We start from the raw sequence: 24,153 nt of genomic DNA on the forward strand, positions 1-24,153 counted from the left end.
TGATGGATTTTAAAGTGACACCTACACCTTACCCATTTGGCGTTAGAAATTGGTGAAAGATTGAGGAATTCAAAACTGAACTTTATTTCTGAATATAACTTTTGATCAGTCAGGAATACTCTTTATTCGAAAGAAAAAAGAAATCGAACAGTTTAGTTAAAGTATATATAATAAAGCTTTGTGTTTTCTAGATAAAAGTGCATTTTTATTTTCTGGTTGAAAATCTAATGTACAACATACACTTTATGTACTTACCTTTAAAATGAATACTTCCTATGTTATTGATAGAAACTCCACATAAATATTTATCCCATGAAACTTAAATGTATCAATATATAAATACATTTTAAATGTAAACATTTTGCTATGACAAGTGTGTAGTGAAGTGATGGAATCAATCTTAAAGAAAGTTTTTCTCCCTCAGTAACTAAAATTTCTCGACTCGCATTCAAGGAAATGGAACAAATAAGTGCTTGATGCAAAAGTGCCCGACTATTGCCAACTCTCAAGTTCCTGCTCTAGGGTTAATCTCCTAATCATTAGAGACTTTTGACGATGCTCAACACCATTTTCTTCCCCCCCCAGAAACAAACCTTGCTCTATTTGCTCAAGTCAAATCTCATACAGCACAGCATACAAATTTTAAGTATTAGCGTCTTAGAGTATATCAAAGTTACAAGAAAAAGTTGCTATGCTTTGGTATTAAACAAAGATTTCCAGAACATGTATAATCAGAATTGTATCAATCCTAAAGTTTCACAAGTGCTCAAGGCTCCAAGACAAAATGTTCACAGAAAAAGGCAGCACCAGGCTTAATTTGCACAGAAAGATAACAGGAACCAAATTAAATTACAAATCCTAAAATGTATGCTTAACAAGATCATCATGTCCTCGATAGAACAGTAGCCCCACATAAGTATGGTGTAAAGAAAAAAATCAAATCAATTGTATCTAATTTCAACAAGGTTTAAGAAAGACATTAAGAAATTAGGATGACTGAACATTTTAACAATCTGAGTAAGGCTTAAGGATTAAATTCATATACTGCTTTTATCCAAGATGATTGTTTTCACATAGCAATTGCCAAACACTTATAATTTAACCTACAAACCTAAAAAGAACAGGCATCATTCACCCTTACTAATAAATAAAAGCCCACTTTTACTGTGTCAATAATCTAGCAATAAATACTGAAGGGAAATTAAATATTGTAAATAATTTAATGACAACTGCAGCTCACAAACAAAAAAAATCATAAGGCAACTACAACACTCCAGAAAATACGTACCTTTCTTCCACCAAACAGCTAACCTTGAGCAGTCTACATATAACCTTTCAACCTTTTAGGTTATATCAAGATTTAGATGAGAATGTCATCTATTCAAAACAGTTGATGCCAGACCTTCTAAATTATTAAGAAATTTACAATGAAGGAATTCACTGAAGGGCAAGTCCATTCTAAATGTCACATGCAAAATTCCTTACAATTGAACAAATGGGTATTCTATTTATAGTGAATATTGCTTAATATATAGATAAAACAGACAAGCAGCAGTGTAGTCAGGAAACTTAATTTATCACTCACTGATCAGCACAATTTGTTTGTTCCTTTAATAATGCCTGTTCCTTTGTGAACAAAGCATTCGCCAACCACGAATTTATTGCAGTCGAAAAGTATGGCATTGGAAAAGCACAGCACAGCTTTTGTTTATTAGTATTTTATTAAAACATCTCACACCTATTAAAATGTTTCCCATTGGATTATTTGGAAAGTGTAGGAATATTTTTGGGCATGAAATTTCACATACTGGAAGCTTGCACAGCAAGCTATAGTCCAAATGGCTATTTTATTTGGGGAGTATAGGTTAAGGCATGATTGTTGACAGGAAATCTCCTTTGAGTATTACCATGAAATCTTTAACGTCCACCTGAAGTATGAGAACAGCCAGGTACAACCTTTATGTAACACTTCATTCAAAACATGGCATCGCTTGACAGGACTCCTTTATACTGATCGTGGATTGAATTACATATTTGAAATTGCATAGAATGCATAGCCAAGGAATAGACCATTTAGTGCAACTGATTCATAGAGGTGCATCAAATTTCTGCAGCTGCGGTTGGTGTGTAACTCTGCAGATAACCCTAAGTAAGTTGAACGAGGCCTGCTCTTTTTGGGTCAGGCAGCATCCAAGGAGCAGAAAAGTCGGTGTTTCAGGTATAAGCCTTTCATCAGGAATGAATTTATTGCAGGCAATTGCATCAATATCAAGGCATAAATGGAAACCCATTTCAGAATGATACCTTTGCCCTTAATGAAACCTGTCTGTCCAACTATAACTCGTACCTCTTATCTCGTAAAAGACTGTCACAGTGGTCAATTGGCATTTCTCAGCAGATCACCACTTGGCCTGAACCCCTACTCCTGTGGCACCTGTCCCACTCCCTTATCTCTCATTACAAATGGTCATATTCTACCACTCTTCCAACTGAAAAATGAATTTTCACCAACATACATCGATGTTTTCCTCCCTCAATCTCTACACAGAATCATTTGTCATTCTTAATAATTTCAACTCCCAACAGTCTCTCTCTCTCTCTCTACCAAGTTCACCGCTCTCCCAATCTCCCTAAGTATCTCCTTCCAAAAATATTCTGAAATCAATATTCATGTGCTTACCTTGACCTTGCTATTTCATTTGGTCTTGTTTCTACCTCCCTCTCCTTAAGCAGATCCACAAATACAGTGGAGCAGGTTGTTTTTGCTGAAGTGGATGATAGACTACTCAGGATTGAACATTTCTTCCACTGTTTGCATTTGGCCTGCAACTGTACCTGTTGGAGGCACTCAAAATGATTGATTCATTTGAGGATGCTTATTCTCCAAATTGGCTACTCATCACTCACTGGGGACAGCATTTTTTCAGGAAGGCTTTAAGGATGTTCCAAAGAGTTTTCTCAGCCCTTCTGGTGATGACTTGTCATGGCAAAGCTAGAAATAGATAGTTTGTTTTGGAAGTCCTATATCAAGCATGTGAACAATTTGACCCATCCAATACAGTGGACTGCAGACAAGTGTTTCAACACTGGAGTTGGTTGGTCTGCGAGGACAATGATATTGGAGCATTTATCCTGCCAATGGATTTAAGAATTTTGTTGAGGCACCACTAGTGATAGTTGAGGAATCTGCTGTACACTGTCCAAGTCCCCACTGCTGGTAATACTGTTGCTCTGTAAAACGAGTTTGATAACTTAGTCATCAAACACTCTATTCTTCAGACATCCAAAGACTGCACTGAGACAACTGTCAATTTCTTCACCTGCCCTCGATAACAGGGAGCTACAACTGTATGAAAATTATTCCTTTTTTTAAAAACAGTAATGTTATTAGGAGCAGGCTAGTAGATAAACCTTCATTTTCTGGCCATTTAGCTGAGGGCCCATTTTCTTATTTGCCTCTAAATGCACAATGATGATAGTTTGAGTTTAGCCTTAGAGTGCATGTGCTCATATGATCTGCATACTGCAGCTACCAGGCACAACTTGGGTTTATCTTGGTTTTAGTCTGGAGGCAACACAGCTTGAATAGTTCCCTGGTCATTCTGTGGATTAGCTCCAAACTAAACACAAGGTGTCATGGCAAGGAAGATGGAGAAGAGATTGATGCAATGACAGTCTTGCTTGACCTCAGTTGGCACACATACTAGGTCTGCAGTGGATCCATTGGTGAAGAAGGTGGTAGACAGAAAAAGGCTGGGACCAAGCAAAAAGACTGTGACCTAAAGAACAGATGGTAAGTGGCAATACGATAGGAAATACAACAACCCACCAACAGCCATAGCATGCATGAATTTATTTTAGCTTAGACAGGGCTATCTATGCACAAGCCCATTCAGAGCTAAGAAGGAGTGGTATTCGTCAAAGAGAGAGAAGCAGTAAAGTTCATTAGAAGTGCTTCCCATTTGAGACTCAATTCATGACGTAAGTGCCTTCAATTACATCCCGCTGTATGCTACCTTCACCATCTTGCACAAGTCCAGCCAGACAGGAGGCTGAAAAAACTTTTGTCAGCTGACAACAAGGCTGCTGGCATAGATGGAACTGTTGCCAAAATAATAAAATTAGGTGAAGCAACACTCTTGGGTCACATACACAATCTATTTTCCATCATCTGGAAGGAGAAAAAAATGCAGGGGTTCCCCAAGATGCCCTACTGTAAACAAATGCTGGAGATCTGTCCATGGACAGAAAGCAAGCTGACATTAAGTCTAAACGACTCTTCCCAAGATGCCCTAATTGTGTCACCTTCAAAAAGCAGTAATATAGTTTGTGATAATTATGGCAAGGTATTCCTGCTGCCCACCACTGAGAAGAAGGTCTTCGCAACATCCTAAAAAATCATCTTTTGCAGTTGAAGAGCACTATCCAGAGTCATATTGTGGATTCTGTCCATCAATATGCGCAATGAGCATGATTCTCACAGCAAGACAAATTCAAGGTAGTGAAAAAAGCAGCAACAACCTCTATATATGGCTTTTTGACCTCACAAAGATTTTCCACTGGCTACTAAGGGGTATTAGAGATGTCCTCAAATTTAAATGCTAAAAAAAAACTCATCACCATTCTGTGCTACATGACAGCATGCAAAGCATAATAATATCAACATACCAAGCATAAATAAAGCCATCTCTCCTTAGATCAGTCACACCCTCACTCCATTTCACATCCCAATCCTACGTCCTTCTGAAACTGGGCTAGAAAAATCACTTACAACTTCAAATCCAAACTGTCTGGCTTTTAGTTTTCCACTCATTCAACATTTCCACAGCCACTGATTTGCACAACCATACCATCACTTTCGCTTTAGATGCCCCTACATTCAAAAAATCCAATACATTGTCTCTCTGTGGTCACAGTCTGGTACAAAAGTCATCATCTCCTTTAACTTCAAATGGTACAGACCTGAGTGTTTAAGGCAAATAAACTCAATGCAAGAAATGGCTGGATGACATAAAACATTAACATATCCTGGGTCTCAACTGCCGAAACCACTAATGACTTCAACTATCTTCTGGAATGCAAAAGTCACTTATTTACACAATTGAAGGGAGTTTGCTTAAATGCCCTGCCCACTGTTGTCTCCATTGTCACCACCACCAATAAAGGAAAAAAGCTGTTGTAGTACTTTGTCAATAAACTTGATACAATCTGTTCAGCTGCTCAACTTCCCTTCCTTCCACTAGCTCACGGCACGTAATATCCTTGAGAATCCCTCACTGTCTGAGCCCAAGCTTTGAACTGGTATTTTGTTATGGCTTCTGTCCTCTTTTCCTTCATGCTGTTTCTAAGCTCATCTTGCCCATGAGTTTTCACACCCTATTTTCTCAATTGTATTCACACTAAGCTACTGAGGACTCAACTTCACTTTCTGGTCCTCATGTTAACTGACATTGTATATTATCATGCTCTTTATTCAGGTGTTGTTTCGATTTCCTTTAAATCTACAGTACTCCCCTCAAACAATTCCAACCCACCATCACTGAAAATTAGAATCTCATTGGAACTTTCCTTTCTGTTCCAAGGACATTAAACATGCTGTACCACTCAAATCCATGTCCATTTTTCTTGGAACTCCATCTCTGAATCCCTCCAACAGCTTTCGCGAATCCTCATCTCAGTAACAAAAAAAGTCACAACGTTAAACATTTGTTCATTCTTCATAATATCTCTGTAGCCTTCGACATAGCTGACCAGCCTATTCTCTGTTAAAGTCTCTCCCCTGTCATCACACTGAGGTCATATAGCTCCCTGCATATTTCACCACAGCTGGAATATCACTTCGAATGGCTCCTATTGCTTCACCTGCACAAGATTAAATTTGGCTACTTGCAACGGAATCACAGTTGCAAATCTTTGGTCACATGAGGCAAAGGTGTCCCATGAGGTGCTGAGATTTGAAATGCAGGATTTGCTTCCTTTTCTTCACTGTTCTGCCTCATTAAGATGTTGAACCAAGATGAAGCTTGATGGGTCAAGTAGTCACTGTTTTATACAATTCATAGCAGGCTCATCCTAGTAATTAATATCAATGTTGCTGTGGCTCAAGAAGAGGAGTTTCAGAGTGTCTTTAAAGTGTTTATTTGCCCTGCCCCAGAATATGGTTCATGAGGAATTTAAATAAATACAACCTGACAGGGGAAGTGTTTGCCCAGTGCAGAAAAGTTGATTATTTCAGTGGTTTTGTAACATGATGATATGAAGCAGTTTGTGATCTCCAAATATCATTTTCAGCAAGATAGTGGCATGTAGGAAGTACTGTTGCAATAAAAACACTAATCTGACAAATTATTTTGTTGTTCTCTAGGATTGGAGGGATGGGAAGGATGAAATGTTTTGAGATGACTGGCATAGTAAGGATAAAATATTATGGGAAGGATAAAATGGCATGGAAGTAGTGAGAATGAGGGAATGGCAGTGAGGTAGCATAGAAATGGAAAGGTTTGGGATGCGGATTATATGACAGGCGTGTAATGAGGAAGTAGCAATGAAGGAGTTGCATGGGAGCAACAATACAGCTAACACAATGCTTAGGAAAGGAGTGATTGGGTGAAATGTGGTTGACATGAGAGAGAGAAGAAAACAGAGGAGCAGCAGAATAAGAACAGAAAGGCAAGGGGTGAAGGACGTGGCAGACTTAGGACACAATATTCTATCCTACCTGTGACAGAGATAGAAAAGGAGAGGACTCAATCTTCAATTCAATAATTTTAGGGGCTGAACATCACCTTCATTTCCAGCTTTTGACTCTGCTGGGAACTTTCCATAATCTATGGAATTTTAGAAGATTACAACCAATGCATCTTTAAGACCCTACTTTTTGATCTAGATAAAAACTCAGTGTCAGAACCCCATTTGAGACCAGTAACATTTTCATGTTTAAACTAGACAGTTTAAAATATCAGGTACTCACTAAGAGAATAAAGTCGTAAATTTCCACAATTTTCAGGAAGCAAGTTAAACTTTTATGATTTTGAGTGTTATGACATAGGCATATTAGTGGATTCAAAATACTGTAAAGCATTCAAAGACTCTCAAATTTACTCAATTGTTCCTAACCAAACTTTAAAAATAACACCTTAAACAGCCAACTTATAACTTAAATAAAAATTAACAAATTATGAATAATGTCAGTTTAGCAGAACAAAGATAAACAAAACAATCTAATTAACATCTACAAATTAAACCCAATCTTGTTTGATCATAAACCACCACTCTTAGAGTCAGGGAATAAATTCAGAAAGAGAATAAAAATATCAATTTGCCAATTCAATAACTGTTGCAACAATGAAAACCAGGCCTTTATGAAAACCTCAGTCAATGGATTTTATGTCTCACTTGAATTCCAAAGTCACTGATCAAAGCAAACAGCCTCAGCAGAATTCCAGAATTATACATCTACTATTAGATTAGATTAGATTCCCTATAGCGTGGAAACAGGCCCTTCGGCCCAACAAGTCCACACTGACCCTCCGAAGAGGAACCCACCCAGACCTATTTCCTTCTGACTAATGCAGCTAACACTACGGGCAATTTAGCTTGGCCAATTCACCTGGCCTGCACATCTTTGGACTGTGGGAGGAATCCAGAGCACTTGGAGGAAACCCACGCAGACACGGGAAGAATGTGCAAACTCCACACAGTCACCCAAGGCTGGAATCGAACCTGGGACCCTAGTGCTGTGAGGCAGCAGTGCGAACCACTGAGCCACCGTGCCGCCCCAAAAACAAACTGGGGCTCAGAACATTCAATAATCTATAACCTCTATCGGGACTGTAAGGATTCTATGTGATGCAACCAACTATAATGTTCTGCATCAAGCATAGAGCACATCATGTATCCAGTGCTACCTTGACCAGTTGGAAGACACCTAGATCTACAGAAATACATGATCAAAAGGAGATATGACACCATGATTCATTTCAAATTATTCAGAAATATTTGGCTCAATAACAACAAAATATGTTTCATGCACTCCATGTTACAAACTCCTCGACTACACGACATCACATATTACTGTTCGGTAGTCTATTTATTCCAAGAGATATTTCCCCACCAATCTACACAGCAGCCCATTTCAAGTACTAGCCACTGTATCAGTGAATACCTACCTACTCCTGAATAATACATTGCAATACTTTCAGTAAGAATGTAAGCGAATGCATTAAAAAAAGAAAAAAAGAGTACCACAAAAAACTCAGAAGGTCTGATATAGTACTGAATTTCTCTAGCAATTGTTTTTGCTGCAGATCTCCAACATTCACAATTTTGATTTTATATAGGTATTAAATAGGGCAATGGGAAAGCTATTCGGTGCTTCTGGCATGCTGCATAACTAAACAAGATTATGGCTGATCCTCCACCTCAATTTCACCTTCTGCCACAATCTCTATATCCCTTAAACCCCTCCATGTCCAAAAATCTATCAATTTCCATCTTGAACATATTTGAAAACTGACCACCCACATTCTTTTGGGAAACAGATTCTACGAGTCACAACACTCCAAATCAAAAAATCCCACTTCGTTCTACCCTAATTTGCCAATCCTTTAAGCAGAGGTTGTGAGGTCACAGCTCCAGTCTGTCCTGACAAGGGAAACATCCTTTCAGTACCTATACAGTCAAAGTCTATTACAGGTTTATAAATTTCAATATGAGATCACCTCTCATTCTTAGCTTTACAGATTTCAGACTGCTCAATCTCTCCTAATAGGACAATAACTGCCATGAGTCAAATGAATCTTTGCTGCACACCCTGCAAGGCAGGCATATTCTTCATACCTGGGCTTCTTGCAAAAAGGACTCACCACGGTCCTATCTATTAGCAGTGTGATAAGTTTACACTTGTACTCAAATCACTTCATATTATAGCCTAACAAACTACTTGCTTTCTTATTTGCTTGTTATATAGGTACAGAGAATTCTCCTATAATGCACGTTTCTTGAACGTGATTTGGTTGTAACACAACTTGTGAATTGAGGACTTTTTTAAATGAAACAAACTCCTGTTCACTGTTACACGATTCCATCCCCGGACACTTGGAATCATGATGCACGGAGGACCGGACTCTGGTCAGTCGGTTTGTGTGCTTTCTTGTGAAGAGCTTTGTGAAAGGTACAATGCTGTAGTCAGTGATTTTAGTGTTAAAGTGTTAAAATTTACTGTATTACTTAATTAAAATATATGATTTTAAAAGTTACTTAGAGGGTGCTATCCATTTGTATTTTACTGGTATTTTTGGTACTTCGCCCAATACCATTTTTCCCCATAAACCCCATTATTTATATTGCGCAATTTTCTATAACATGGCATCACATGGGGACACAACTACAGCACTATAGAAGAACTAACTATACATTAACTACATAATTGTTTAAGAACAATAAGTATTTTCTGAATACGAACATTTCCCAAGCCTTCACCATTTAGAGAAAATGTGTTTCTGTTATTCCTACCAAAGTAGGCAATTTTACACCTTTCCACATTAAATTTTCATTTAACATGAGCTTGACCAGTAACTCAACCTGTCTATATCCCTTTGCAGACTCTTCCTCCCCCTCTTTAGAGTTTGTATTCCATCTGTAACTTTGTCAGAAAACACTGGGGTCTTTCAAAGTCAAAGTCAATGATATAGATTATAAATAAGAGACACGAACTCTGTTCCTTACAGAATCCACCTCAGTCTTGAAAATGGTCTACTTACTCCCACACTCCATCCTCTATCAATTAACCAATCCTCAAAACATATTATTCCCAAATCTCAATTCCATGTGCCCTAATTTTATGTAAATATTTATTGTGTGGCAGCTTATCAAACGGTCTTTGAAAATCTAAGCAAATCTACAGGTTCCCTGTATTTACCCTGCTAATTTCAACCACAACTAAACTCAAAAAGATTTAACACTCAATTTCTATTTCTTCTGCCGAACATTATTCTGACTTCCTAAGTACTCATCATTATTCATAGAATCTCTACAGTGTGAAAGCAGGCGATTCAGCCTAAGTCCACACTGACCCTCCGAAGAGCATATCATCCAGACCCACACTATTCCTGTGACCCTGTATTTCCCATGGCTAACCCACCTTGCCTGCACATCCTTGAACACTATCAGCAATTTAGCATGGCTAATCCAGCTAATCTGCAGACCCTTAGACGATGGGAAGAAATCTTTGTTTCTCTCTTTCTACTTTTATTTTCACAATAAGGTTACATATACTATTTTTCGATCCACATGACAGTTCAGAATCCACAGAATTTCAAGAAGATCAAACTCAAAGCATTTGTTATCTCTATGACTTGGTTATGGACCAGGCCAGATCCCCTCAGAACATTTCAAGAAAGGTGGTCCAGACCCTAACTTTGCCAGTTGTTTTAAGCAGGTACAAGTGGGCATTCCAGGACTGATGCAGCTGGTCAACCCACTTAGTTTTAAGCAAAACAAAATTTATTTACAAGATTACCAAATGAAATACAAACAAAAAAAACAATACTGAATAACTTAACCTGAAAACACAACAAACAATCCCAACTTAATGATGCAGTTCCAAATACTTGCAACAATTCCCATAAACACACTTTAGTACCAAAGGTAAAACAGGGTCTAACAAGAAAGATGTCAAGAATGGGTACCAGCATGGACCTGCTTCTTTGGGTCCAGCAGCTTCAAAACACTACTGCTAAAAACAAGCCAGTGGGAAAGTTGAGCTGGGAGAACTGGCCATTTCCCTTTCATTGTGCAAGTCTTTTTTTAAACTTGCAAGTCTTTTTCCTGAGGCAGTATCTGTTAGCTATAATCAAACTAAAACCTATCCAAACCCAGATGTTTCAGAGTCTGTATCTTTTATGCCCTCTCTGGAAAAAATGACAACATAACCTTGTTAAAGGAGCAGCACTGTCACAGCTTTGTTTTTAACCTAAGGATGCAAACCATCAGCTCTAGGATAACCACCAACTTTTAGGCCTGCTACCCACTCTAGTACTACTACTTCACTGATACAAATTTCTTTAAACACCTCTTTCTTGCTAGAGTGTTGCAGCCATTAACACAAAAAAACCAATGTTCACCAAGGGTCTCCAATGTCTAATCACCTTGAGGTAGAATAACGTTGAATCATGAGATCCAGAGCTTATGAGAACTTGCAACTGTTTGAACAGTTTGCTTTCAAAAATCTCAAAATAACCCTCACCACATTGTATTCCTCTAATATCATGATGGTCTCTGCCATTATGTCAACAGACTCCTGTTCAGCAAGCAGGCTAATCATTTATCATGTGTGTTGGTCTTGATTTCATTTAAAATCACACAAGAAATTTGATTTACAGATCACATTGATGTTGTGGAGGACCACAATTAATAGTCAGTTCAAGTTAATATTTCATCACTTACCTGCGAGTAGGAAGGTGATCAGACAAGTTTCTTTTGGCATGTAGAGTTTCAGACGGGAGCCACTGAAGACATATTCAACCACAGCCTCTGAACGCCCAGCTCGCTGCAAGAATGGCAGAAATTGCTTGGCTTTCTGGGTGTCCTGTACACAATAAGATATGAAGGTATCTGAGAATGTGCTTGCAGACTGATCATCACCAGCAACAAGAGTAACAAATATTCAATGTCAATTGGGAATGAGAATTTGGACTAAATGTTTAAACATGGCCTAAGAATAATGAAAAAAACTACATTCCTCGTGGAAACAACACATTTTGAGATCAAATCAGTGTCAGTCATAGAGATGTACAGAATGGAACCAGACCCTGCAGTCCAACTTGTCCATGCTCATTTCATCCACATACCAACCACTGGATGAAACAGTTGCCCCTTAGCTCTCTTTTATATCTTTCCCCTCTCACCCTAAACCTATTCCCTCTAATTCTGGACTCCCCCATCCCAGGGAAAAGACTTTGTCAATTAATTCTATCCATGCCCCTCATGATTTTATAAACCTCTTTCAGGTCACCCCTCAGCCTCCGGTGCTCCAGGGAAAACAGCCCTAGCCGATTCAATCTTTCCCCATATCTTAAAACCACCAACCCAGACAACATCCTTGTAAATCTTTTCTGAACCCTTTCAAGTTTCATAACCGATTGGAAGGAGACCAGAAGTGCACGCAATATTCCAAAAGTGGCCTAACCGATGTCCTGTCAGGACACAACATGACCTCCAAACTCTCATACTCAGTACGTCAACTAATAAAGGAAAGCATACTAAATGCCTTCTACATTATTCCATCCACCTGCACTCCAAGGTTTCTTTGTTCAGCAACACTCCCTATGAACTTCCTAATAAGTGTGTGAGTCCGGCTAAGGTTTGATTTCCCAAAATGCAGCACCTCGCATTTATCGGAATTAAACTCCATCTGCCGCTCCTCAGATCGTTCGCCCATCTGGTCAAGATTTCTTCTTCACTGTCCACTACACCTCAAATTTTCACCCACACCTCCTATGTTCACATCCAAATCATTTATATAAATGACGAAAAAGTGGTAGAGACAGCACTGACCCTTGTGGTACTCCACTGGTCACAGGCCTTCAGTCTGAAAAACAACCCTCCACCTTCACCCTCTGTCTTCTACCTTGAGCCAGTTCAGTACCCAAGTGGCTAGTTCTTCCTGTATTCCATACTAATTAGTATCCCATGGGGAATTTTGTCAAATGCCTTATTGCAGTACATCTTGTAAATTGAAGTCCATATAGATCACATCAATCGCTCTTCCCTCATCAATCCTCTCTGTTACTTCTTCAAAAAACAACCCAGTCAAGTTCTTCAGGCATGACTTACCTTGCACAAGTCATGTTGACTATCCCTAATCAGTCCTTGCCTTTCCAAATATGTGTAAAGCCTGTCCCTCAGGATTCCCTCCAACAACTTGCCCACCACCACCGTCAGGCACACCTGTCTAAAGTTCGCTGGTTTGTCCTTGAAATAGATGACAATTAAACAGCTGACCACCATTTTTTTCTGTATTCAGCTCACTTCAAATCAGTTTGTTCACAATAAAGCTTATTATGAAGTTTGAGGCAAGTAAGGTGCAATACAATCCAACCACCTGAAAAGCTACAGTTAGTAGAAAATCTTTAGCTTGCAGAGCAACAGCATTGATATTTTGAGCTGAATGGCTTTGTGAACATTAATAATAATGAAGCTATCAGCGTAGCTCACTGCATGCAAGTACCTATCGGCTGACAGAGCAGTGATTCTCCACTCGTTTCTCATTACCAGGCAGCACAAAATAGATATTTATATTAATATTCATCCAGTTCAAACCTCAAGCATAAATATGACTCATGAATTCGCTTAACAGCAGAATTGTGAATTCCAACTAAAAACATGTATCTTATAATTATTTCTATGCACAGTAACGCTGTTGGTATGGTCATAAATTTCTATAGAAGTGAATGACCAAGCACTCCTATATTTTCGGCCCTCAGGTGATCTCAGCTTCAAGGCCCAAAGTCCCTCATCACTTGTCCTGTAGGTTAACAAAATAATCATTTTAACACTTCAAATTAAGGAATGCATTGCAACCATGCAAACAGGTACTTTTTTGATATTTGCTTAAATATAGAAGTCACTGACTCTGGCATTTACTCCCCATCTCTAATTGCCCTACATGAGGTGAGTGTGTGCAGCCAACTTAAAACACTGCAACACTTGGAGCACAGACACCAACAATGCCATTAGGAAGTAATCTCCAGTATTCTAATCCAACGAGAGTGAAAAACTAGCGATAAAATTTGAAGTCGTGTTTGTGTGTGATTTGGAGGGGGATTTGCAGTTGGTGGTGTTCATCAGCAACTGCTTCTTCTACCCTTCTCAGGAGTTAGAAATTGCAATGGCAAACAGGATGTTTGGTGAAGTATTGCAGTACATCTTGTAGATGGTACGCAGTGCTGGTGAAGGAGATGAATTAAGCAGGATGCTGTGCCCTTGGTGGTGTCAAGCTTCAAGTGTTATTAGAACTGCACGCATTCAGGCAAGTGTGGAGTATTCCATTATACTCTTGGCTTGCGTGCTTTAGGTGGTGGGCAAGCTTTACGAGTTAGGTGGTGACTTAGTCACTGCAGGATTCCTAGCCTCTGACCTGCTCTCGTGCCCTTCAGTTCTTCATCAATGGTAACCCTGAGTATATTGGGAAGGAATTCAGCAATGGCATCACCACTGAGTGAAATGGAGAAATGATTAGATTTTCTCTTGCGAGAGATGGTCATTTCTATCATACACGTGCAGGCAATGTTACTTGCCACTTACCAGCTGAAGCCTTAAACTTGTCAAAGTCTCCCAATCTATATACATAAATGGCTTCAGATTCTCAACAGTCATGAACAGTGTTGAACATTGTGAAATCATCAGTATCCCCATTTCTGAGTGTGTAATGGAGCAAAAGTCATCTATGAAGCAGAAGATGGTTGGGCCAAGAACATTATGCTCAAGAATTCGTGCAATAATATCCCTGTGACTGAAACAATTAACTACTAACAACCCACAATCACCTTCTTCAGTGCTGAGTAAGACAACAACCAGTGCTCTGATCTTGTGGAAGTCAATATCAATTCCTAGAGCCTGTGAAGTGCCTATGTGGACAATAGGTATTGATCTTCCAGCTTGCATTGAGCTTTGTTGGATCACGAGAGCATGCCAGTCAAAAACGCTAGCAGGAGAGCAAGGTGGTGTATTGAAATGGCAAGCCACTAGAATGTTGGGGTCATTCTTAGTGACAGCATGAGTGGTCTGCAAAGTGGTTACCCAGTCTATATTTGGTCTCGCCAAACCAAATTGTTAAGCACTGTGTCTCTTTACTCTGTAACTTAATTTGGATAAATGCAAGCTATCACATTTTGGCAAAACAAATGAGGGTAGGACTTATACAGTTAACAATTCGGCCCTGGGTAGTGTTGAACAGAGAGAACTAGGCATTAGAGTACATAGTTCTTTGAAAGTTGTATTGCAGTAGGTAGGGTGGTTAGGGCAGCGTTTAGCACACTTGCCTTCATTGTTCAGACCAATGGGTATAGGAGTTGGGACACCATGTTGAGGTTGTGCAGGACATTGGTGAGGCCATTTTTATTGTAGTCTCTACAGTTCTGGTTGGCCTGCTATAGGTTGGATATTATGAAACTGGAGAGGGTTCAGAAAAGATTTACCAGGATGGACAAAGTCTTTTCCCTGAGGTCGGGGAGTCTAGAACTAGGAGGGCATAGGTTTAGGGTGAGAGGGGAAAGATATAAAAGAGAGCTAAGGGGCAACTTTTTCATGCAGAGGGTAGTACGTGTATAGAATGAGCTGCCAGAGGATGTGGTGGAGGCTGGTACAATTGCAACATTTAAGAGACATTTGGATGGGTATATGAATAGGAAGGGTTTGGAGGGATATGGGCCGGGTGCTGGCAGGTGGGACTAGATTGGTTTGGGATATCTGGTCGGCATGGACAGGTTGGACCAAAGGGTCTGTTTCCATGCTGTACATCTCTATGACTCTATGTTTCCAGGACTGGATGATTTGGGTTAATAAAAATAGGCTTTGACTTTTTTTTTACTGGAGCATAGAAGATTGGGGCATGATTTCATGGAGGTTTATAAAATCATAATGGTATAGATAAGGTGAACAGAAACCGTCTTTTCCCTAGTCTGGGAGAGAAGATAGATTTAAAAGGGACTTGAAGAGCAACGTTTTCACACAGAGAGTGGATCTATGTGGAGTGAACTGCCGGAGGAAGTGGCAGATATTGATACAGTTACAACATTTAGAAGGCATCTGGATATGTACATGAATAGGAAAGGTTTACAGGGAATCCGGGCCAAATGCAGGCAAGTGGGGCTAGTTTTAATTTGGGAAACTTGGTCTGCATGGACAAGTTGGACAAAAGGGTCTGTTCCGCGCTGCACGACTCCATTATCTTCCTGAATACAGAGTTTCACAATTTCAGAGAATGGCCTCTATCATTCATTTCTCTTACATTTCCTTATCCGCAGCTGTCTCTTTCTGGGTTTGTTTGCAGCAGAGTATACCCATTTTCTTCTCTTCACACCTTCATTTACACATGCTTTACACTTCTAGTTCTCCTTACCACTGATTTTGCCTTCTGCTCTGAGTACCCTCACCATCTGTTCCATTCACTCTATCTGTCAATAGTATAAAAAACACCAAATTCCAGCCTCTTTCAACTCTAAACAAGACAGTGTTATCAGAGTCAAAACATCAACTCTGTTTTCTCTTTTGTTTTTATTCATTCATAGGATCAGAGTGTCACCAGCCTTTCTCAAAGACATTTAAGAGTCAACCAAATTGCTGTAGGTGTGGATAATTTTGCAATCAAGGATTCTATCTCATTACACAGGTTAAAACAGTTTTATCCCTAGTTAGTCCCAAAACTTATTGTTCTAGGAAATGGTCCTGGGTATATTCTGTGAGCTTGTCCTCCCAAACCACCTTGGTCTGAATTGATCAACTTGTGACCCATGAGCCAGAATCCAGGCCCACCCTGCAGCTCAATCCAGCCCATGAAGCTCATGTTCAAAATGTGTGCGAGTGGAAATGAAAGGTTCTGCAAGAAACAGTTCTTCCAAACAAAGACTGTTCCTTTTTAGTTTTTGTAGGATAGCAACATTCTATGATTGGAGGAGTGACAAGTAGTGAAAGAGTGAGTGGCTTCATTCAGCCCAAGTTCAAAATAAATGTCGGTGTTCCTTAACATAACCAAATATTGGTTCGGTGAATTCAGAATTTTATTGCACTGTAGATAATTCAGTACCAGTTATCAGTATCCAATCAAAAATAGCTAAAATGCAGCTGCTTTTCTCAGAAAGCTGCACAGATATTTTAAAGCTGCGGATTGCACCCTGCTGATAAAACCTTTTGTTGCGGCGTTGTATCATTATTGATGATGTTAACACAGATCTAATTAATTAATTTTTTTACATTTGTTAACAATACCTTTGAAATGTGGTCCACGAGACAAAAACCTTGGTCACTATTGCCTGAACTATCAAAGGAACTAGGAGTACAAGATACTCAGCATTGCAGCGTAACTAATGTTTGAAAATACAAGTATCCAATTCTGAAATACCCATGGGACATCACAATATACACTGGTAGCCCAACATTATCACATTTTGGGAAATTGCTTACTTTTGAGTGTAACAGCCAATCTCTCGAGTTGTTTATAAGTGTAGTTGAATAGCAGAATGCAGTAAAATGTGAGTGTACCTCCTAAGACATCATTATCTGCACCTGCATGCGGAGCTTTTTATTAATGAACTTAAAACAAAAAGTTATGGGCATCGGCTAAAACAGGATACTTTATTTACCACTGATTAAGCTGGTACTGGAGTGACAGAGAAAACACATGCTCCCAAGCCTACCAAATCATCTCAGATCCACTCTCGGACATCTACATAAGTGAAATTCAAATAACAAGGCTATCAGAAACAGTTTGATTCATGCGAAGGGAAAAAGACAAAGAAGGAAGCAACTCTTTTTAAAAAAGGTAGCATCATTTACCCAGTTTTAAAAAACACTTCACAAAGGAAATATCTGCAATCTTAAAATATAATCCATAAAATAGGCCTAGACAAAAAGAAAACAAGGGCCAATATAGTGATCTTGCCTGCAGATTAACAATCAGCACAGAGGTAAAGGAGAAAAAGAAACCATGGAGAAAGTCTTGTGTGTCAATTCTGCAAAGATATTTTTGTAAAACAGGTCAGAAAAGCATTTGAGTAGTGACCTAGGTGAATCAGTTTCAAGAAAGCGCATGACTGCAGTCGAGTGACAAGGAGAACTTGGAGAACTATAAATGAACTTTTTGCCTCTTTATTCACAAAAAAAAAGAGAAGTGATGTAGACACAGTATTTCAAGAGGAATGGTATGAAATATTGGACAAAATAATCATAACGAGAGTGTGGTTTTAGAGGAGTCGGAATCCTAAAAAGTGCATAAATTGCCAGGGCCAGATGGATTGTTGCCTCAGATGCTGAGGGTGGTCAGCGGCAGTGGTTAGCACTGCTGCCTCACAGTGCCAGGAACCTGGGCTCTATTCCAACCTTGTTCAACCGTTTGTATAGAGTTTGCACAATCCCATGTCAGTGTGAGTTTCCGGTGGTATTCTGGAAAGATGTGCAGTTCAGGTGAATAAAGTCGCTCCGATGCAAAGGGCATGTGGCCTCGATGGGTTAGCCATGGCTAATGTGGAATTATGGGGATAGGGTGGAGGAGTAGGTCTGGGTATGATTTTCCTCAGGGGGGGTTGGTTGATCCAGACCGAAAGGGCAGAAAGGGCTCTTTCTACAATGTAGGGATTCTACGAAATAGCAGAATGCAAATATGATTCCATTGTTTTTAAAATGGCACAAAGGAAATGTGCAACAATTGTAGACCAGTTAGTCTTACTTTGGTGGTCGGCAAATTGTTGGAGTCAAGCCTGAGAGATTGGATAAACTGTCACTCAAGACATGGGCTAGTCTGGGAAAGTCAGCATGGCTTTGTTAAGGGAAGATCATGCCTTACAGGTTTGACTGAATTATTTGAGGAAATGACAAAGTATGATCAGTGAGGGTATTGTCTACATGGATTATAGTAAAGTATTTGACAAGGTCCCATGTGGCAGACTGGTCAAAAACATAAAAGCCCATGGGACAAAGGGTAAAGTGTTAATCTGGATCCAAAATTGGCTTAGTAACAAAAAAAGGTAGTGCCAATGGCTGTCCTTGTGAGTGTTTCAGGTGGTGTTCAACAGGGCTCAGCATTGGGACCTCTGCTGTTTGTTTTATATATTAATGATTTGAACTTAAACGTGGGATCACAGCTCGGAAATATACACATGAACACAAGAAATGACTGTGGAATGGTTTGGGTAGAGGGCAGCTTTAAGCTCCAAATGGTATACAGAGGAACCTCGATTATCCAGCATTCGATGAACCAAATATAGTTTTATCCAGGAAGATTGCAAGGTGCTTGGCTATACGATGTTATCCGGCATTCAATTAACCAAATCCCCGCCCATGTCCTTCAGATAATTGAGGTTAGTCTGTAGATGGATTGGTGGAGTGGGCAGGAAGGTGAGCTATACAAGTGTGAGGTAATGGATTTAGGAAGGTCAAATAGCAAACGGAAATATATATAATAAATGGTAAAATACTGAGGGGGATAGTGAGACATCTTGGCATGCAAGTCCACAGGTCCCGATAGCTAATACATTAGGTAGAGAAGGATGTAAAGATGACATATGGAATGCTCTTCGTCACTGGCAGAGGCAGACAGTACAAGTAGAAATGACTATTTATACTGAATAAGACACCTGTGAGGTCACAACTGAAGCATCGTATACAGTTCTGATCACATTACAGGAGGACATAATTGCTCTGGAGAAAGTGCAGGGAAGATTTGTGAGAATGTTGCCAGGACTGGTGAATTGTAGCTACGAGGGGAGACTGGAGAGGTTGGGGCTGTTTTCCTTCTGTTATGAAGATATGGGTGTACTGTACCTTTAAAGAAAGTTAAAACCTAGTAGAACTACCTGACAGCAGCAAGTGTTGTGAAAAAAATACAATGTAACATTTGATCGAACAACTCTATTAGCTGGTTGCCTGGAGAGGAAAAACAAATTTGAATTCGGCCAATTAGTTTAAATTGTACCCCAAACTACCAAACTCCAATCATTTTTGATTTGAGTATATTGACAATATTAAAAGCCAATGACACAATCTGCTGCTTTGGGGCTTGTTGTCAGGATCTGAACTGGTTTAAACAGATTTAAATAGATTTGGGGGTTCAAAAATTCCCAGCAGACTTAAACACTTGTGTGCTACATCTTCAAATAATATGTAGGCGAGGCAATTTGTTTACTTTTGATGACTTGTGGTTGATTCAATTAAGAGAGAGAGGAGATGGCTCTTAGAATTACTAAATAGTTTGTGGGATTTGAAGAGGATTCTCAAATTTGCCAAGAAAGTTCAGAAGGAAAGAAAAAGACCATTTTTTAGAATTAGCAAATAAGTTAGATTTGGGTTTAACCAAGAACAAAAGTAAAGGTGAAATCGTTAAGGGAGTTACTCAAACACTTAGGTGTATCCAAGAAATGGAGTTAGAAGAGAGAGACAGAGTGCGCACGCGAGAGAGCGCGCGAGAGTGAGTGTGAGAGAGAAAGAGAGAGAGACTGTGTGAGTGAAAGAGAGTGTGGGGGTGGTAGAAGAGAGAAGAGGAGACAGGAGGGAGGGAAGGGGAATTGAAAGAGAGGGTGAACAAAAAAGACAGAAGCCTCTTAGTTGAGCAAGGAGACAGAGAATTTGAACTTGAAAAGTTGCAACTTAGTCAGCAAAGTCAAGTTGACAGGATGGAAATGATAAGAGAAGGTAGTGATAGATACAAATATGTCAAAACTCTGCCACATTTTGACAAGAAAGATATTGGAGCCTGCTTTATTTCATTTGAAAATTTGGCTAGGCAGATGGAGTGACCCGATGGGTAATGCTAGTTCAGACAAAACTGATAGGCAGAACTAGTGAGGTATTTGCCGCACTCTCAGATATGGAGTCAAAAGATCATGAAGAGATTAAACAGGCTATTTTAAGTGTTTATGAATTGGTACCAGAAGCATAGAAACAGCAATTCACAAACACAAAGGAGAAACCAGGTCAGACTTATGTTGAGTTTGAAAGAATTAAGCATAGTCATTTTGATCGATGGCTGCATGCTTTGAAAATAGATAGGACATTTGAGGTTCTAAGAGAGCTTATTCTGCTCGAGGAGTTTAAAAATTCACTTCCAAAGATGGTAAAAATTCACATGGAGGAACAGAAAGTTCAGGAAGTGAGCAGGACAGCAGAATTAGCAGATGAGTACATGTTGGTGCATAAGACACACTTCCGGCCAGAATTTCATCCTGTGAGGGATAGAAGTTGGAAGAAGGGGAGATCCTACACTACTAAACCAAGAGTAGAGAGCGCTGGTAAGAATTTACCACAGGATTAAAAAAAAAGCCCGAGAGGGTGGAAAGGTGGTGAAATGCCTCGGGTGTTTCTACTGTGGTAAAGGGGACACGTAAAGTCACTTGCTGGTCATTGCTGTGGATAAGATGTGGTAAAAGAAGCTAAGCCAGTGGCATTAGTGAAAGCAGTAGAGAAGTGCGCACAGCCTAGGCAGGGACTGGGTATGGAATTAGTACCTGATCTCTACAAGGAATTCGCCTCTGGAATTTGCTCAAGTTTACTGAAAGAACAGGGGGAGAAGGACAAGATGTTATAATTTTGAGAGATACAGGATCTAACCAGTCACTGATAGTAAGGGAAGCACAATTGTGCACTCTTTCTAACCTGTTATCCGAGAATGTGGTAATTTGTGGGATAGATGGACAGAAATTTAGCATTCACCCATGTAAGATCAGATTGGAGCACCAACCTAAGACTGGCGAAGTTTTAATGGGAGTGATTGACAGAGTAACAGTTCCAGGAATTCAGTTTGTTCTTGGGAATGATTTGGCAGGGTCCAAGGTGGGAGTGACACCCCTTGTTGTGGAGAATATCCCGGTATTTTCCCAGACTGCGTGGTAACCAAATCTCAGAAGTCACAGCATGAAGTGAAAACTAAAGAGAAAGATGAAGCAGTTGAGTTTCAGTTAGCTGACCCCCTGTTTGACGTGAATGGTGCAGGAATAACTTGAACAGGCAGAGGATCAGACAGAAGTGTTCAGTCCTAAACGGCTCAGCAACTTGCAACATGATGATAAAAGATATATATGTGGACACATAGTCCGAAAAGGAGGCAGAGAATATTCCGGAGGATTATAATCCGAAAGATAGAATCTTAGGATGGAAATGGAGACCACACCAGGACGGAAATGGAGACCACACCAAGGAGAAATGGGCCATAGTGCACCAGATTGTGTTACCAGTAGCATATAGACAGGTGGCTTTATGGGTACCATATGAACTACCCATAGGGTAGGGGTATGAAAGACTCAGGCTAAGGTACAAAAACATTTATATGGAAAGCACAGGGATGTGGTTAACTTTTGCTGCACGTGTCATACATGCCAAATGGTAGGTAAGTCACAGGCTGTTTAAAAAAAAAAAACAGCACTTTTGTTGCCAATTCCCGCATGTGAAGAACCTTTATAATTGATTGCGTAGGTCCCCTCTCAACAACTAAAAGTGGGAACCAATACTTGTTAACAATAATGGATGCATCTACCAGATTTCCGGAGGCAATTCCATTATGGAGTATCAATGCAAAAAAAGGTGGTAGAGGGCTTAGTAGCTTTCTTCACACAATATGAGCTACCCAGAGAATTCAGTCAGAACAAGGGTTAGATTTTACTGCTAGGCTGTTTGAGGTGGTCATGGATAGCGTAGGTATACAGCACTTTAGATCCAGTGTGTATCATCCAGGGAGGTTTAGAAAGGTAGCATCAGACCTTTACCTTTAAGACCATGTTGAGAGCATGCTAACAGGATTACTCAAATGATTGGGATAAAGGTATCCCGTTCGTATTGTTTGCTATTAGAGATGCCCCAAACAAATCTACTCCATTCACTTCCTTGAAGCTAATACTGTCATGAAGTGGGAGGCCCTTTGAAATTAATTCAAGAAAAATTGACAGGAGCAAAGTCAGAGATCTCACACTTAGATTATGTATCGGAGGTGAGGGAGAGACTAAATTGAGTAGGTGAGTTAGCTAAATAGCACCTAAAGAGGGCACAGCACAGAATGAAACATGTGACAGATAAAAGCTCTCAGACTCCAACATTTTCCTGAGGAGATGACGTGTTAGTACTATTACCAGTGATAGGAGATCCCTTCAAAGTCTGGTTTAGTGGTCCCTATCAAATTGAGAAAAAGTTGTGTCAGGTGAACTAATTAGTAAAGATGCCAGATAGAAAAGCACTGGAGAAACAGGTGTTAGTTACTGCCTGGCAGGGTGAGGAATCAAATCCAGATGATGTGGATTTTGATGTGCCTCAAAACATAAAATAAAAATGAAGTAGTCCTTGCGGAGTGAGATACATTAAAGTGATGCTCTTTGGAATGAAGAACGCACCCACCACATTCCAAAGACTCATGAACAGAGCTGTGGTTGGGTTAACAAACTATGCAGTCTATTTGGATGATGTAGTAATCTTTCTAAAGTCCTGGAAAGATCACATGGTACAGTTGGCAGATCTCTTTGAACAACTATGAGAAGCGAAACTGGTGATAAACTGAAATAAAATGGAATTCGTGAAAGCAGAGGTGACATTCTTGGGACATAACATTGGTCATGGAAGGTTGACCCCACGGAATGCAATGACGAAGGCCATCGAAGAATTTTCACAACCAACCTCAAAGAAAGAGGTGCTTCCATTCTTAGGACTCAGTGGAATCTTTCGGAAGTTTGTTCCAAACTTAAGAGGAGTGGCACCATTAACTGATTTGCTGAAGCAGCACACAGTTTCGGTGGACAGAACAATGCCAGAAGGCATTCAACTATTTGAAAGCAATATTAACCAAATCAGCTTTAGCTACACCAAACTTTTCAAAACCTTTTAAAAAGTCACCATCGATACTAGTGATATAGGAGTTGGTGCTGTACTCCTACAGAATGATGATAATGGGTTTGAACTGGCAGTTGGTTACTTTTAGAAGATGATCAATACCCACCAGAGGAAATTTTCCACGATCGAAAAAGAACTATTGAGTTTGCTACTGGCCTTACAACATTTTAAAGACTAATACGTCAGAGACGTTTGCGTATACTGATCACAATCCACTTACATTCCTCGAACGCTTTAAAGACAAGAATAAGAGACTATTTCGTTAGCATCTTTTGCTATACTTTTAAGTTTAAAAATCATACATGCTGCGGGTCGTAAGAATTAAGTTTAAAAATCATACATGCTGCGGGTCGTAAGAATGTAATCGCAGATGCGTTCTCATGGATTTAACTGAAAGTTTAGATAAGATGTGTGTTTATTTAATGTTATATATGCACAGGTATATGTGGAGAAGTTCAGGTGAACTTAATATTAGGGTGGGAGGAACCTTTCGTGGGGAGGTGTTATGAAGATGTGGGTGTACTGTACCTTTAAGAAAGTTGAAAAACCAGTTGAACTACCTGACAGCACCAA

General features: G+C 39.6%; 1 protein-coding gene across 1 annotated transcript in view; it reads right to left on the minus strand.

The window, feature by feature from the left end:
* snd1 (staphylococcal nuclease and tudor domain containing 1) overlaps positions 1 to 24,153 on the minus strand; it is an 868,653-nt gene that overhangs the window by 591,680 nt on the left and 252,820 nt on the right. Inside the window, exon 15 of the mRNA XM_072562814.1 lies at positions 11,446 to 11,587. Coding sequence (XP_072418915.1) covers positions 11,446 to 11,587 — 142 coding nt within the window. The remainder of the gene's footprint in view (positions 1 to 11,445; positions 11,588 to 24,153) is intronic.

Source organism: Chiloscyllium punctatum, chromosome 44 (genome assembly GCF_047496795.1).
Source record: "Chiloscyllium punctatum isolate Juve2018m chromosome 44, sChiPun1.3, whole genome shotgun sequence".
In the NCBI taxonomy this organism is placed as follows: Eukaryota; Metazoa; Chordata; class Chondrichthyes; order Orectolobiformes; family Hemiscylliidae; genus Chiloscyllium; species Chiloscyllium punctatum.